The sequence below is a fragment of the Entelurus aequoreus genome, linkage group LG16, assembly GCF_033978785.1.
Source record: "Entelurus aequoreus isolate RoL-2023_Sb linkage group LG16, RoL_Eaeq_v1.1, whole genome shotgun sequence".
In the NCBI taxonomy this organism is placed as follows: Eukaryota; Metazoa; Chordata; class Actinopteri; order Syngnathiformes; family Syngnathidae; genus Entelurus; species Entelurus aequoreus.
The window spans coordinates 33,262,298-33,280,478 of record NC_084746.1 but is presented as its reverse complement, the minus strand read 5'-3'; the positions used below and the strand labels follow the sequence as shown (position 1 = coordinate 33,280,478).

The following is an 18,181-nucleotide window of genomic DNA, read 5'->3' as shown; positions in this document are numbered from 1 at the left end:
GTTGTTATCATCACGGCTGTGTATATTCCACCGGACGCCAAAGTAAACACAGCGCTCTCTCTTCTGCTGAACACCGTCAACGAACAGCAGCGGGCCCACCCCGATGGTGTTCATATCATAGCAGGGGATTTTAATAAGGCCAATCTAAAGACTGTACTCCCTAAGTTCTACCAGCACGTGAAGTGTTCTACAAGGGGCAAGAACACCCTTGACCATGTGTATAACAACGTGAAGCACGCGTACAGAGCCACACCCCACCCCCAGCTTGGACAGTCAGACCATCTTTCCCTCCTGCTCTCTCCTACCTACACCCCCATCAGACGCCAGGCCAGTCCCATCACAAAGACTGTTATGAGCTGGCCTGACGATGCACTCCCCAAACTTCAGGACTGCTTCCAACACACGAATTGGGACCTCTTCCAACAACAGGAGCTGGAGACAGCCACAGGAACAGTGCTGGACTACATACAGTTCTGCATCAGGAATGTAACTGTGGAAAAAACCATCCGGGTTTACCCCAACAAGAAACCCTGGATGACCAGCCAGGTCCGCACACTCCTCAGGGCCCACGACGCAGCCTCCAGGTCAGGGGACAGGGCACTGTACAGTGCTGCTAGAGCCGACCTGAAGAGAGGGATTAAAATAGCAAAGGCGGACCACAGGAGGTGCATAGAGTCCCATCTGTCCAGCAATAACTCACGGGAGGTGTGGCGGGGCATTCATGACATCACGAACTACAGAGGCTGCAATGTGACAACTGCGGATCAGAGTGCGACACTGGCAGAGGAGCTTAACTGTTTCTTTGCCCGTTTCGATACCCCCCAGCGACACTCATCTGCTCCAGCCCTGCCCCCACCGGGCTCCGGCACCACTCCACTTACTGTACAGGAGCACAGTGTCAGACGAGTGCTCCTGGCTGTGAACCCCAGGAAGGCTGCCGGACCAGACGGAGTACCTGGAAAGGTGCTCAGGGCGTGCGCCCACCAGCTCGCTCCCCCCCTCACCAGGATCTTCAACCTCTCCCTGGCTCAGGCAGTCATCCCATCCTGCCTGAAGTCATCTACAATAATCCCGGTGCCGAAGAAGTCTCCCATCACCAGCCTGAATGATTACCGACCAGTGGCCCTCACTCCGGTAATCATGAAGTGCTTCGAGAGACTGGTTCTCCAGCACATCAAGGACCATATCCCTCCAGACTTTGACCCCCACCAGTTTGCATACCGGGCGAACAGATCCACAGAGGACGCCATCGCTGTTGCTCTCCGCTCTGCTCTGAACCACCTGGAGCAGCAGCAGAGCTACGTCCGGATGCTCTCTGTGCATTATAGTTCTGCCTTCAATACAATAATCCCGGACAGACTGCAATAAACTGGACACTCTTGGCCTCCCCCCTCTCACAAATGCCTGGATAAGGGACTTCCTAACGGACCGACCCCAGAATGTGAGACTTGGCCCAAACCTCTCATCCACCCGCACGCTGAGCATCGGCTCCCCACAGGGCTGTGTGCTGAGCCCCCTCCTCTACTGCCTCTAAACCCATGACTGCAGTCCAGCCCACAGTGACAACCTTATCGTCAAGTTTGCTGACGATACCACAGTGGTCGGGCTCATCTCCAGGGGTGACGAGGCTGCCTCCAGGGAGGAGGTCCTGAAGCTGACGGCCTGGTCTTCGGAGAACAACCTCGCTCAACACCAGCAAGACCAGAGAGATCATCGTCGACTTCAGGAGGAGCAGCACCGACCCTGCCCCCCTCTACATCAACGGCGAGCGTGTGGAGGGGGTCCACTCCTTCAGGTACCTTGGAGTCCACATCTCCAACGACTTTTCCTGGACAGTCAACACCACAGCAATCATCAAGAAGGCTCAGCAGCGGCTACACTTCCTGAGAGTCCTCGGGAAGTACAACCTGAAGCCTGACCTGCTGCTGACCTTCTACCGCTCATCCATCGAGAGCCTGCTGACCTACTGTATTACAGTACGGTACGGCAGCTGCACTGCAGCAGACAGGGAGAGGCTGCAAAGAGTGGTCAAGACGGCTCAAAAGATCATCGGCCGCCCTCTCCCCTCCCTGATGGACATCTACACCTCCCGCTGCCTCAACAGAGCCAGTGCCATCATCAAGGACAGCACCCACCCTGGCTCTGACCTGTTCCACCTGCTGCCCTCTGGGAAGCGCTACAGGTGCATTAAAACCAGGACGAACAGGCTAAAAAACAGCTTCTTCCACAGGGCCATAACCACCCTGAACAGACTTCCCCATTGACCCTCATAACTGCCTTCTCTTCGGTGCAATAACCCATTCCACCAACCACCCTGTTTCATGTAGATATTCATGTACATATTCATTTCACCCTCTGTATAGAGTGTACACTTGTTTATTGCACTGTATGGAATGGCCTCAATCTCGTTACCCTGCGTAATGACAATAAAGCTGATTCTGATTCTGATATATACACATGTATATATACACATGTGTGTAGATATATATATATATATACACACACACGTGTGTAGATATACAGTATATACACATGTGTATATATACACACATGTGCATATATAATATATATATATATATATATATATATAATATATATATATATATATATATATATATATATATATATATATATATATATATATATATATATATATATATACACACACACACATATATTTATATACACACATATATTTATATACATATATACACATATTTATATGTACATATATTTATATAATGCGTGTTTGTAATATATGATTGTATGTATTATTGTTTTCATAAAATATTTTTAGATGTATTTAAGTATATTTTATTTTAGATACTGATAAAACGACACATTATTTTTAATAAAGTATTATTTTGGTAATGTATTTATGATTCTAGAAATCTGTATTGATCAGCCAGTAACATAGCTGACTGACCCTTATGGTGTACGACGTAAAAAAAAAAAAAAGGGTCAAGCAAGACTGAGGCAAGACAGTAATGGACCAAAAATGATGGATGACATTCTTGTGAGATGACCGTTGTTCTGATTCTGCTAGCCTCAGGGGTTACTGGCATTGCCCCCTTCCCCTCCCTCGCGGTGCACATATGGTGGCAGGCAGAGGATGATACTGATGACAATTTAGACTAGATGAACTAAAATTATGAACCTGACTTTAAATAGGCGGTGTTGCATTAAAAGGCAGCATCTACCCAGCATGATTATTCGGCACACAGACACACACACACACACACACACCTTCTGTTACAATGATACTATTCTGTCACTCCTCCCCCTCTTCTGGCCATGACTTTGCACAGCCATTTCCGTTGCCTTGGTAATGTTAATAGGATTAGCCCAGGCTTATGCATCGCCACCATGCCATGTCTGGGCATTGATTAGAGCCTGCACTTCCTGTCCTGCCAGCAGCACATTCTTATGACGCAAAACACTTTGTCAGTGCAGTTTAGACCATTACTTCTAGACTTATCACATGTCTTGTTTGCCCTTTAGGATTACGACTTGAGTCAGCTCCAGCAACCTGACACGATAGAACCCGAGGCCATCAAACCGGTGGGGATCAGACGCCTTGATGAGCGACCCCTCCACCCTGAGCCACAGTACCCCATGAGGTCTGGCGCGCCCCACCCCGGAGACATTGGAGACTTCATCAATGAGGTAGGGAACACAAAGCCTGTGAGCTTTAAAGTACTAAACAGCAACAATTGTTGTCACCACAATAGTGTTAAAAGGTCCCCCATTTTTCAGGGTTCGTACACCTTTTCCATGGCCAAATTCAAGCACTTTTTAAGGACTTTCAAGATCAATTTTCCAGTTTTTTCAGTACCCTTCCCTCAAAAGGCGAAAACCAGTGTGAGTCAATCCATAGCCTTGTTGTTTGAGGTCACCAAATGCTGTCTGTAGAAAAAATACAGAAAATCTGCTAAAACCTAAGCCTAACATTGAACTAGCAGTTATCATTAACTGAATGGGGCAAAGAAAATGAAGCAGTGTGACTCTATTCAATGTCATTGGTGTTTGCAAACGTGGTGTTTTTAAATTTCTTATTCTTTTTCTTACTTACAGCACTCAATGACATCGAACAGCATGGATTGATTCACACCGTATTTGTGCTTGTAAACTGCATAATGTGATATAAATACATGCACCCTCAAAATGTCAATTTCACTCATTAACAAAACTGTTCCACATTAATATAAGGATAATAAATTAAAGCAAAATATTTAGTTTGTTTCACAACACCTCAGTTACATTTCATTAAGCATATCTAGCCTTATAACTGTGGCTATGATAACAAATTAACAAAAAGACAAACGTGAACTTTTTTTGCTTTTGCTGCTGTAGCCAGACAAGTAGAAACGAAAATAATAGAGCAAGAAATGCATACAACCATGTTGTGTAAAAAACTACAAAATCATTCATATTAACTCAGCTCTAAGTTGTGAAAAAGGTTACAAATTATATGTTACATGACCTTCACAGTACAAACAAGTCCAATAATGGACTAATAATTTCCATCCAATGTTCATTAAAACGACAACCTCCCGGCATGATGGACCGATGCACCACTGTCTTCTTGGGCTTTGGCATGTAAGATCAAGCGTGTAGCTTTCATTTTTAAGGAAACTTGTTTTGTTTCCATTTTATAATTTGCCTATTGAGTCAGACTGCCGAGAAATATGATGAACATTTCCAAGCATTTACAAGCACTTCTCCCAAAATTCAAGCATTTTTCAAACCTTGAAAACACAACATTAAAATCCAAGCATTTTCAAGGTTTTTAAGCACCCGTACGAACACTGATTTTCGGAGAGAAAAAAAAAAAAGGCTTTTTTATACACATCTTAAAGATTTCTAACATTAAGGCTAGAATTTTAGGCTGAAAGCCAACGTCCTCTACAGTGGACATTTGTGTTTTCTGTAACAGGGCTGTTTTTGTTGAAATTTGTAATTGACAAAGACAAAAAAATGTCCACTGCCAAGGACGCTGGTCCTCAGAAGGTAATGGGCCCTGTTAGCTTTGCACCCTAGTAGAGTACGCTATAGTTAGGCCTGTCTGGATGATGTACTGTCCCACAAATTATTGCCAATAAGCGATATTATTGTCACCATTAGTTTGAAACCAAATCAAGCACTTATGTAATCATAATATGTAATAATGATAATGCAAAGAACTATTTCAAACACAATAAATGTTGATTTGTTATTTGTTTTTTGTTAGTTTTTTACCATTGTAATTGGAAGGTCCAGAACTTATCTTAATGTAATTATCCTAAATAAGTGAACAAACAATACAAATAAAATGGACTCTCAATCTCTATTATAATATTTAACTTCTTGAATGGCTTTTTTTTACCCAGTTTGGAAAAACTGGGTCGAGTGGCTTGTGTTGTTTTCTGTTGTTGTTGCCATGACTTCCTAAACAAATTTGGCATACTGGCTTGTTCGGTTTAAAGCTGATATATTCCCACACTTGGACAATTGGCTTTCCAATCATCTTTTTTCTGCCTATTTCTTGTTACTTTGCGTGCTTCTCACTATATCAACTAACAAGGCTCCTTGTCCATGCATGTGTGAAACCTAGAGCGGCCCTGCCGCCCACTGGGACAAAGATTGTGGATGACTAATGAGAGGATTCAGTCTGTTCAGGGTTTCCCCTAGATTGCCAAGATACCTGTGTGTCAATATGTTGTCATCACATTATCTGCTATGATGCATATATTTTCTTTAACAAGACAAAAACATGTATACATCAAGTATGGGAAATGTCTGTGTAAACTTGGAACTCCGCATTTTTTAAATAATATTTATTTATTCATTTGATAGGGAAATCATAATACAGGTACTGAGAAACAGACACTTGTTTCCCTCCCTCTTGCTCTATTGTTTAACTGGTACTGCTTATAGTACAATGCCATGCTGTGGCGGTTTTACAGTATGTACTACTGTACACAGTAACGCGCGTTAAAAAAAAATGTAACGCCGTTAAGGGAACTTAAAGGCCTACTGAAACCCACTACTACCGACCACGCAGTCTGATAGTTTATATATCAATGATGAAATCTTAACATTATAACACATGCCAATACGGCCGGGTTAACTTATAAAGTGACATTTTAAATTTGCCGCTAAACTTCCGGTTCGAAACGCCTCTGAGGATGACGTATGCGCGTGACGTAGCCCGACGAACACGGGTATGCCTTCCACATTGAAGCCGATACGAAAACGCTCTGTTTTCATTTCATAATTCCACAGTATTCTGGACATCTGTGTTCGTGAATCTGTTTCAATCATGTTCATTGCATTATGGAGAAGGAAGCCAAGCAAGCAAAGAAGAAAGTTGTCGGTGCGAAATGGACGTATTTTTCGAACGTAGTCAGCCACAACAGTACACAGCCGGCGCTTCTTTGTTTACATTCCCGAAAGATGCAGTCAAGATGGAAGAACTCGGATAACAGAGACTCTAACCAGGAGGACTTTTGATTTGGATACACAGACGCCTGTAGAGAACTGGGACAACACAGACTCTTACCAGGATTACTTTGATTTGGATGACAAAGACGCAGACGTGCTACTGTGAGTATGCAGCTTTGGCTTTTTTTTGCGTATGTACGTAACTTTTTTAAAATATATAAGCTTTATGAACCTTGGGTTAGGTGAACGGTCTTTTGGGCTGAGTGATTGTGTGTGTTGATCATGTGTTTGAATTGTATTGGCGTGTTCTATGGAGCTAGGAGCTAGCAGAGGAGCTAGGAGCTAGCATAACACGTACCGTACCGTAAGTGCGCGTCACGTACGTAACTTTTTAAAAATATATAAGCTTTATGAACCTTGGGTTAGGTGAACGGTCTTTTGGGCTGAGTGATTGTGTGTGTTGATCGGGTGTTTGAATTGTATTGGCGTGTTCTATGGAGCTAGGAGCTAGCAGAGGAGCTAGGAGCTAGCATAACAAACACGCAGGTGTTATTATGCAGGATTAATTTGTGGCATATTAAATATAAGCCTGGTTGTGTTGTGGCTAATAGAGTATATATATGTCTTGTGTTTATTTACTGTTGTAGTCATTCCCAGCTGAATATCAGGTACCGTGAGTATGCAGCCTTGGCTGCTAAACATTCGATAACTTGACCGTATGTGCGCGTCACGTACGTAACTTTTTAAAAATATATAAGCTTTATGAACCTTGGGTTAGGTAAACGGTCTTTTGGGCTGAGTGATTGTGTGTGTTGATCAGGTGTTTGAATTGTATTGGCGTGTTCTATGGAGCTAGGAGCTAGCAGAGGAGCTAGGAGCTAGCATAACAAACACGCAGGTGTTTTTATGCAGGATTAATTTGTGGCATATTAAATATAAGCCTGGTTGTGTTGTGGCTAATAGAGTATATATATGTCTTGTGTTTATTTACTGTTGTAGTCATTCCCAGCTGAATATCAGGTCACCCCCGGCTCTCACAGCATCTTCCCTATCTGAATAGCTTCAACTCCCCACTAGTCCTTCACTTGCACTTTACTCATCCACAAATCTTTCATCCTCGCTCAAATTAATGGGGAAATTGTCGCTTTCTCGGTCCGAATCTCTCTCACTTCATGCGGCCATCATTGTAAACAATAGGGAACTTTGCGTATATGTTCAACTGACTACGTCACGCTACTTCCGGTAGGTGCAAGCCTTTTTTTTATCAGATACCAAAAGTTGCAATCTTTATCGTCGTTGTTCTATACTAAATCCTTTCAGCAAAAATATGGCAATATCGCGAAATGATCAAGTATGACACATAGAATAGATCTGCTATCCCCGTTTAAATAAAAAAAATTCATTTCAGTAGGCCTTTAACGCGTTATCTTTGACAGCCCTAACTCTATAACTTTATTTTGTTTTCATGTAGAAAAAATCATTTTAAAGGTGTGGCGGTTTTTATTTTGCTGTGGCACAATCAAATACATTCAGGGGAAACCCTGTTGTTCATATAATTATGCTATTGTCACATGCTAACAAACACAAACGGACAAAAACAAACATTCGCGGACAATTAGACATAGCAATTTACAGGTGCCAGCAAAATTATTCAGTTAAATTATTCGATTTATTGACGATTCGCCCCGGCCTACAGTATGTAGTAGGGCTGGGCGATATGGCCTTTTATTAATATCTCGATATTTTTAGGCCATGTCACGATACACGATATATATCAATATTTTGCCTTAGCCTTAAATAAACACTTGATGCATATAATCACACCAGTATGATGATTCTACGTGTCTACATTAAAACATTCTTGTTCATACTGCATAAAGAAAAGCTAATTTTAAACTTTCATGCAGAGAGGGAAATCACAACTAAGTCAATTTACCAAAGCTGTATTTATTAAACAGTTAGTAAGCAGTGGCACAAACATTCATGTCATTTCCAAATAAAGTGCAAGATTGTCAGAGACATTTTATTAAAATGCACTTTAATTTAGTGTTGTTTTGATAAGTCATCTTAGTGACATCATGCACTAAAGTGCAGTCATAGCTTGTTTTAAAATGATTTTAAAACAAGCTATGACTGCACTTTAGTGCACGATGTCACTAAGATGACTTATCAAAACAACACTAAATTAAAGTGCACTTTTTGTACAGAACGCCACTACAATAGTTTAAAACAAATAAAGTGCACTTTTGTGCATAATGTCACACAAGATATTTTAATAACTCAAATAAAAATTAGCTGCATAATAGGAAATCAAATAGTGTATGTCCTTCGCTATGTGGTAGGTTACTGCGGACGTTATCTCCTTCTGTTGTTGACTATTTTTTTCATACGGTGTTGATGTGGAAATTGTTGCTTGGGCATTTTGTTGGTGTGGCACCGAACGCAGATGTTGACATGCGGAGTTTCAAGCACTCTTCATTCTCTAGTGGGTGACTTTTCAAATGATGTTACAAATTAGCAGTAATGCTACTTTTTGTAGCAACGCTTTTGCCGCATACTTGTTTAACATATTCCCGCTTGAAGCCAAACCACCACCAGACGATGGACTCACTGCTGTTTTTCTAGTGAATTAATTCTTCCTTCATTTGTTACCATGTTCGCACCTTCTTTCTCTCGTATTACCACTCGCACCACTCCGCTAGGATCACAGCTAACCTTACCCATGCCGCTACCTCTCTGCTGTATGAGGTTGCACGCGTGACAGTATGTGACGTATGTAAGAAGGTGTGCTTGTTTTAAGTCTCTGTGAGAAGGAGAGACAAGAAAGAGTGAAAAGAGCCTGTAGTGTAATGCCCGTAGCTAAAAGCAACTGCGTGAGAATGTATACTCGAATATCACGACATAGTCATTTTCTATATCGCACAGAGACAAACCCGTGGTATATCGAGTATATTCAATATATCACACCCAGCTCTAGTATGTAGTACTGTACATAGTAACGCACGTTAAAAAAATTAACGCCGTTAAGTGAACTTAATTAACACGTTATCTACCTAATTATATTATTTTGTTTTCATGTAAGAAAAAATAAAACAAATTTTTAAGGTGTGGCGGTTTTTATTTTGCTGTGCCACAATCAAATACTTTAAGAGGAAACCCTGCTGTTCATTTAATTCTACTATTGTCAGATGCTAACAAACACAGACAAAGAAAAACAAACACACGTGGACAATTAGACATGGCAATTTACAGGTGCCAGCAAAGTTATCGATTTATTGACGATTAGCCCCGGCCTACAGTATGTAGTACTGTACATAGTAGAATACTCTTTCTTACAGACGCTGTCCTGCCTTTTTCTAACCAGAAATGAAAGGCTGAATTTTAAAGGAATTTTCTCATAAACAATTTGGGTCATAGGATTCTGTATGATGCCGACTTGGGAGGCAATTTACCTCAAAAAGAATTGATCGTCTTTTTCTCCCCAAAGAAAGATGAGGCTTTAGGCATCTTGCCACGTCTACTCAGACATGCATTAAGGCAGAAAAGTACAAGAAGCTAACAGGCTTAGATGAAATAATTATTTATCTTCACATATCAGAAAAGAAAGACGAGATGAGAGGGAGAGAGAGAAGAAAAAGTAACACCAGTAGTGCAATGTTCAGAGTGACCTCGTTTGCCTGAGGCCCTCATTGACTAGAGCTGGAAGGGAGACTGTCAAACAAAAAGAGCACCTAATGTATTTTTCAAAACTTTCACAGCATTACAAATGTAGCCGGTGTCTACTGTATGGATGGTAACCATGTTTCTCAAGATGGGAACTCCGCACCCCGGCTATCAATCCCGCTCGCCTCGCCGCCATTCATTTATCCCTGCGCTGTGTGCCGCCGACACACCTGGCACGCCAGCAAAGTGATGTTTTTGAGATAGTCGACTGTCGCCTACCGTTTGTCATTCTGGTGGCGACCCAGAAAAGCGACAGTCCTTTTTGTCCCGGATTTCACCTTCGCCAAGCGTCACGGCGTGGCGCCAAGCATGCGATAATAAGGCTTGAAAGTGTGACGTGGTGACGCATTGCATTGTGGGTCTTATTGGACTATGACTCGCTTTAAAATATGGCTGAATGGAAGACTCTTAATAATTTTTTTTTCCATTAACAAGTTCAAAATATACGCCTGCCACAATTGTGTCTCGGTTGGTAGCGCGGCCGTGCAAGTGACTTGAGGGTTCCAGGTTCGATTCCTGTTTCCGCCATCCTCGTCACTGCTGTTGTGTCCTTGAGACACACTTTACCCACCTGCTCCTAGTGCCGCCCACACTGGTTTAAATGTAGCTTAAAGATTCACTTGTAAAGCACTTTGAGTCTCTAGAGAAAAAAGCGCTATATAAATATTATTCACTTGTCTACTTAATAAAGAGACGGTGGACAGCAGCCGTGAGACGAGCAAACTTCACTTTTAACGCCATCACCTGGTACATATTGGTGTGTTTACTGCATTTTCCCTTTGGATAAAAGCATGTTTTATTCTGTTGCACACATAGCATTTAGTAGTCTGTTAACATTAACACACATAGCATTTAGTAAGCTGGTAACGTTAGCACATGTAGCATTTAGTAGGCTGTTAACCTTAGCACACGTAGCTTCAAGCACCTCTGTGAAAGTGAAAACCATTTTAAGTGACTACCTCTTGAAGCTCATCGAGAGAATGCCAAGAGTGTGCAAAGCAGTAATCAGAGCAAAGGGTGGCTATTTTGAAGAAAGTAGAATATAAAACATGTTTTCAGTTATTTCACCTTTTTTTGTTAATACAAAACTCCACATGTGTTCATTCATAGTTTTGATGCCTTCAGTGTGTGGCGCTCGGGTCGCATGACAGCAATTAGTGGCGTGTTCCCAAGATGCAAAAAATCAAGGAGGCAATGTGCAGGTAAAAATATTCAATGTAGCTCAAAAACAAACAAAGATGAGTGCTGCTGGAAAGGCACCGAAGCTAAGGGAGGGCTATTCAAAAACTAAACTAAAACTGACAGGTGCAAAACAAAACAGAATGCTGGAATACAGCAAAAACTCACCCACATGAAGAATCTTCATTCCAAACAAAGTCTCGACAAAGAATGGTGGCTCACCCTCGACTTAAATAGTCTTAATCACCAACAGAAAACAGATGAGGGGAAAAAGTGCTTGAAGGCACGTGTAAAGTAGTTGTGAAAAAACACCAACACATCAGGAAGTGCCACCAAAATAAGAGCGCAAGACAGGAACAAGCACCAAACACAGAAGAACACCAACAAAAATGTGTAAAGTAGTTGTGAAAAAACACCAACACAACAGGAAGTGCCACCAAAATAAGAGCGCAGGACAGGAACGAGCACCAAACAGCACTCCCAACAGGTGTAAAAGAAAGGGCATCCTTCAAAACCGCACTAAAAGAGCACCTCCAGGCAACTTCAATAATCAAATGTAAATAATCAAATGTAGATACTTTTTCTTATGCTTTCTGATCTCTCTCTCTATGTCCACTACTTGCTGTACATATCCTACCAAGTCAGTCCTACACTGTTTCAGTACAATGTTTCAATGTCCATTTCTCTGATGATGCAATTATTGATGACTGAAGTGTTGATATCAACCAAACCTACCCCCGCCCCTACTCATCCCACACCCCGGATTGTAAATAATGTAAATAATTTAATGTATATACTCTTGTGTGATGATTATATTATAATGATAGTATATATCTGTATCATGAATCAATTTAAGTGGACCCCTACATGTTGAAAAACTTATTTGGGTGTTACCATTTAGTGGTCAATTGTACGGAATATGTACTTCACTGTGCAATCTACTAATAAAAGTCACAATCAATCAATTAATCAACACAGAAGAACACCAACACATACGTGTAAAGTAGTTGTGAAAAAACACCAACACAACAGGAAGTGCCACCAAAATAGGAGCGTAGGACAGGAACTAGCACCAAACACAGAAGAACACCAACACAAACATGTAAAGTAGTTGTGAAAAAACACTAACACAACAGAAAGTGCCACCACAATAAGAGCGCAGACCAGGAACAAACACCAAACACAGAACAACAACCAAACCCAACATAAAGGCAGCCGTGGAAACAGTGACAATCTAGTTAATGATTGATTGATTGAAACTTTTATTAATAGATTGCACGGTACAGTACATATTCCGTACAATTGACCACTAAATGGTAACACTGGAATAAGTTTTTCAACTTGTTTAAGTCGGGGTCCACGTAAATCAATTCATGGTAAAAATAAAGGTAACGCATTGAATGAGGAGGAGGTGTGTCCAAACTTTTGGCCTGTACTGTAGCTATTGTAAACAAAGCCTTTATCCAACAGGTATGGCTACCCAGCCCCACAATGCTTTGCAAAGTCACATGGCCTTTCAAGCCCTATATTAGGACGAGCAGTCTGACGGGCAGCGGTCGGTTTAGCACCTCACGGCAGGGAACCATTGCCAGTGGAGGGGGGGGTTACATCATTAAACTCATTAGCGCCCACTCTAACGGGTACAGGAAGTGCAAAAGCTGCAACTAAAATTACATTCAGTGATTGACTAACCTTATGAAGCCGCTCGTAGCGGTTTTGGCTGCAACCAGCACAGCAATTATGCTTTTAATTGTAATGAAGGATCCATGTGTAATGCTCCCCACACCATTATCACCCCCACCAGCAAACACTTGACAATGACATAACAAGTGGGGAATAATTGCTCATTGTCTCCACACTTTCAATCAATCGCTTTCCACAAAAAAACGTCTTAACGGCCGCACTGAGGATCGTTTCCCAGAGGGGGAGGAGGGTTGCATCCCCTTCTTTTATCCATTTATTGTTTGGGAAGGTGGCGAAAAGCAGGCTGCGGTCCTCCGCTCTTTACACTACCGATCCATCAAGTCCCCCGAGTGCCCTCAGGAGGGCGTGGAGTCTTGAGAATCAATAGCGTTCCGTAAGGACTTATGAAGATTTCTGGGAATGTCGAGCGCCATCTTTGAAGGGAAGCAGACCTTTCCCTTCAAAGCCACAAAATCCGGGCGCACGTGCGTGACAAACAGATTGTCTCGTCGCCTGAGCCGCAGATGTGCTCAGTGTTCACTGCCAGTATTTATTCATGAGCCCGATATTGCTATCCAGATGAAAGATGACAAGGTATCGCCAGGTGCCATCGTCAGAGCTACCTCCTAATCCAGTTAGCTCACGTTGACCAGCAGCAAGGTGGTGGGACTGGTAAAATCACGGCACGATAACTTAAAAATAAAGACAACTTCAGATTGTTTTCTTTGTTTAAAAATAGAACAAGCACATTCTGAAAATGTACAAATCATCATGTTGTCAGGATTTTTTTACACTTACATGTTGCGGTTAATAGTATTCTATCTTTACTTGTCATTATTTATACATGTGACAATGTTCATCAGTCAACTCATTGGTGTTCATTTTCAATCTATCAAGATAAAAAAATTATATCAAAATCAAATTACAGTATGTTATTTATGTAGTTTGCTCATTTTCCTCGACTGGTGCACTAACTTCATGTGATTTTTTTTTTTTTTTACATATGTAGCAACATCTACAAAAATACACAGAATTGCTATTGCGACATCTAGTGGACACATTTAGAACAGCAGTTTCTTTCAGTCACAAATTTCGGCTAATTTTTATACTTAGCAAACTCATCCCGCAGGCCGGATAAAACCTGCTCGCGGGCCTGATCCGGCCGTACGTTTGACACCCCTGCTTTAGCAGATCCCATCGTCTGGGCATTTCACGCAGAAATCAGTCAAGTTGGCTCGGATGCTACCTCTGAATTCGATAATCTGGATTTTCGTGTCAGTGTGAAAGGGGCCAGAGATACATGAATGTACTAGTGATTGGTTATTGACACTTCATTGGGTATGTGGCACACTCACTAGCTGTATTGACAATACACTAGAGTTGTACGGTATACCGGTACTAGTATAGTATGACGGTACTAATGAATCAAAAACGGTACTATACTCTGTTTGAAAAGTACCGGTTCCCAGGCATGACGTTGTGTCGTGACATTGCTGGGTTTACGAGCAGAGGAGCATGTTCGGCAGCGCACAATCACAGAGTACTTACAAGCAGACACAGTGTGTAGACAGAAAAGGGAGAATGGACGCATTTTGGCCTAAAAATTGGCGATAAAGGTGAAGTTATAACACTGAAACGCCCTCAGGAAGAGGTGCTTTAAAACATGGCTAGCTAGCTAGCAGCTAACATCCATCCGCAGTCGGCAGTGTTTTAGCTACTTCTAAATCACTAATCCTCGCCTCCATACTTACAAGTATCATCCCTGCAGGACGAGGAATAGCTAAACATGCTTCACTACACACCGTAGGAGGATACAATAGCTCACCGGCGTCACAATGTAAACAAATGCCATGGGTGGATCTACACCTGACATCCACTGTAATGATACCAAGTACAATAGCGTAGCTAGTTGATACTACTATGATTACATCGACATTTTTTATCGTCACAAAATCTTTTTTCCTTTTTTTAAAACATTCTTTTAATATTCATAAACAAGAAATACGTCCCTGGACACATGAGGACTTCGAATATGACCAATGTATGATCCTAAATTTGTGGTATCATCCACAACTAATGTAAAGTATCACACAACAGAAGAATAAGTGATACTTACATTTTAACAGAAGTGTATATAGAACATGTTGAAAGAGAAAGTAAGCAGATTATAAGGTGCACTTTAGATGAACGGGTCTATGTTCATACAAAAGGCGCACTGGATTCATATTATGATTGTTTTCTACATGTAAAACATTTCCTTGTGGTCTACATAACGTTTAATGGTGCTTCTTTGGTCAAAATGTTGCATAGATGATGTTTTACTTCCTGTGTCTTCTGGATGCGCCGTTTTGTGGGCAGGTCTTATTTACGTGCCTCCACTTCGACCGCGTCTTCTCCCCGTCATCTTTGTTGTACCGGTAGTTTTCAGCGCTTCCATAGCGAGTCTACTGACAGATATGTTAGAACTAAGGATGTCCGATAATATCGGACTGCCGATATTATCGGCCGATAAATGCTTTAAAATGTATTATCGGAAATTATCGGTATCTGTTTCAAAATTATCGGTATCGGTTTCAAAAAGTAAAATGTATGACTTTTTAAAACGCAGCTGTGTACAAGGATGTAGGGAGAAGTACAGAGCGCCAATAAACCTTAAAGGCACTGCCTTTGCGTGCCGGCCCAGTCCATAATATCTACGGCTTTTCACACACACAAGTGAATGCAAGGTTATACTTGGTCAACAGCCATACAGGTCACATTGAGGGTGACCGTATAAACAACTTTAACACTGTTACAAATATACGCCACACTGTGAACCCACACCAAACAAGAATGACAAACACATTTCGGGAGAACATCCGCACCGTAACACAACATAAACTCAACAGAACCAATACCCAGAACCCCTTGCAGCACTAACTCTTCCGGGACGCTACAATATACACCCCCCACCGCTAACCTCGTTGACTACGGCGTGGACTACAATGGCGAACGTGTGCACATTTTCGAGATTTATGCAGATGCCAAATACACAAGAGCAGGAACCAATAGGTCAGAAAAGCTGGTTTTGCATAATAAGTCGAAACAAATCATTAAATAATATGTCTCCTAAAAGTGCCTGAAACACACATTATAATAATACATTGATGTTGAAGCACAGTACGACTTTGATGGAATGCGGATCATTCTGGATACCATAGTCAGACGTACTGTGCTTCAACATAAATGTATTATTATAATGTGTGTTTAAGGCACTTTTAGGAGACATATTATTTAATGATTTGTTTTGACTCAAACATTTTAACAGATTTTTGAACGCTGTGTTTAACGTTCTATATTGTCAATAAAACATCAAAGCTTTGGTCTCGCTTACAGGTACTTGCTAGTGGGATGTTTTTTTAAACGGCCATTAACTTGCAGTCCACACGTACCTCTTATGTGTGACTGTGCCACGACCAGAACAAGCATAACCAGTATTAATAGATACATAAGGTGCACTGTTGATCTTTCAGGAAATGAAAAGATTTTAAATGTGCTTTATAAAATACGGTTTTGTCGACCTCCCCACAGGGCCTGAAGGCGGCGGACAACGACCCCACAGCTCCCCCCTACGACTCCCTGCTGGTGTTCGACTACGAAGGCAGCGGCTCCACGGCCGGCTCGCTCAGCTCGCTCAACTCGTCCAGCAGCGGCGGGGACCAGGACTACGACTACCTCAGCGACTGGGGGCCTCGCTTCAGAAAACTGGCGGACATGTACGGCGGCAGCGACGACTAGGACAGCCACGCCGCCGGAGGACAAAAAAAAAGAAGATTCCCCGCGGAAGGACTCGGAAACTGTGAGAGAGAAGAAACTAAATGATTCAGAGATTTTTTTTCCAAAAAAAAAACAAAAAAAAACAACCAACTTAGGCTTATTGTTGTAGTCTCCGCATACATAATGCTTGTTGAAAGCTGGGGCCCAGGCTGCACTGACGGGGGGGGGGGGGGGGGGGGGCAGCGCTGTTGGACGGTGTCATCATCAAGACCACGGAAGGCGCTCAGTTACACTTGAATTTCACAGTACAGAAGCACTGGGATATAACGTGCCTTTTTGTACATTTCTTTTGGAATCCAGATGATTAGTTTTACGTTACAAGGCTTTAACGGTACTGAAACGGTACCGACTTTTTTGGAGTGATTTCAGAAAATGTCACATTTTGTTCTTTCTCCCACAAAGCTACCGTTTGTGAAGGCTTATTTAAAAATACGGTCACATGGAAATGAAGGCGATGTATAGTACACTAGACTTTTCCACAGAGACATGCAGCTGGTTGCAACTAAAGGGAGAATCACTCGACACGTTTTTGTAGCACATTATTTTTCTTATTTCCCGAAGTGATGTAGTATTTTACAAAAACAACAAAAACCGCTCATCAATGTACACTCTCATTGCCTTAGTCATCATCACCACTTTTACTTCAGTGTAAAAAGACGTGTGTACATAATGTTTTTGTTTTCTTCCTTTATCCTTTTTTCTTTTGGTGTAGTATATGAGGAAGTGCAAAAAAAAAAGAAAAAAAAGTTCCAAACTTGTACATGTATCATTTTGGACGAGAAATTACCAATTTTTTTGCATGTTTTTATCTTTTCATGACGGAAAAAAAAAAAAATGTTGTTTCCCCAAATTTATTTACAAGATGGAGAAAAATAAAAGAATCTGGGTGACAGTACTTGTGTAGACGTTAAGAGAGTTTTTGTACGGAAAAAAAAAAAAAAAGATATACACACAAAAAAACTATTTGTCGTTGGGAGTAAACGTCAGCACAAGTGTTGGATTTGTACCAAAAAGTGGGGCTGGGGGGGACACGCAAGACACTAAACGTTAAAGCTGAGCTTTAATAGTCAGAACATTTTGTGCAAAACTATTGATTTCTCTCCTACTCAAAACAATCCAAATAAAATTCCAGTTTGGAGCTAAACTGTGCTGTTTTTGTTTTTAACTAGGCTGACTTCACCATCATTTAAGTGACTTCAACATAAGCTTTTCTTCCTGTCACACACACACACACACACACACACACACACACACACACACACACACACACACACACACACACACACACACTAGGGACATGGACAGATGAAGAGACCCGATTTGCCTTTTCGGGTTGCCACTCGACTGTTGCCTGGTT

General features: G+C 41.7%; 1 protein-coding gene across 1 annotated transcript in view; it reads left to right on the top strand.

The window, feature by feature from the left end:
- The window catches only part of cdh2 (cadherin 2, type 1, N-cadherin (neuronal)), a 140,284-nt gene extending 123,293 nt beyond the window's left edge, over window positions 1-16,991 (top strand). The window contains exons 15-16 of the mRNA XM_062022683.1: window positions 3,502-3,666; window positions 16,579-16,991. Coding sequence (XP_061878667.1) covers window positions 3,502-3,666; window positions 16,579-16,785 — 372 coding nt within the window. The 3' untranslated portion in view covers window positions 16,786-16,991. The remainder of the gene's footprint in view (window positions 1-3,501; window positions 3,667-16,578) is intronic.
- Window positions 16,992-18,181: the final 1,190 nt, after the last annotated feature.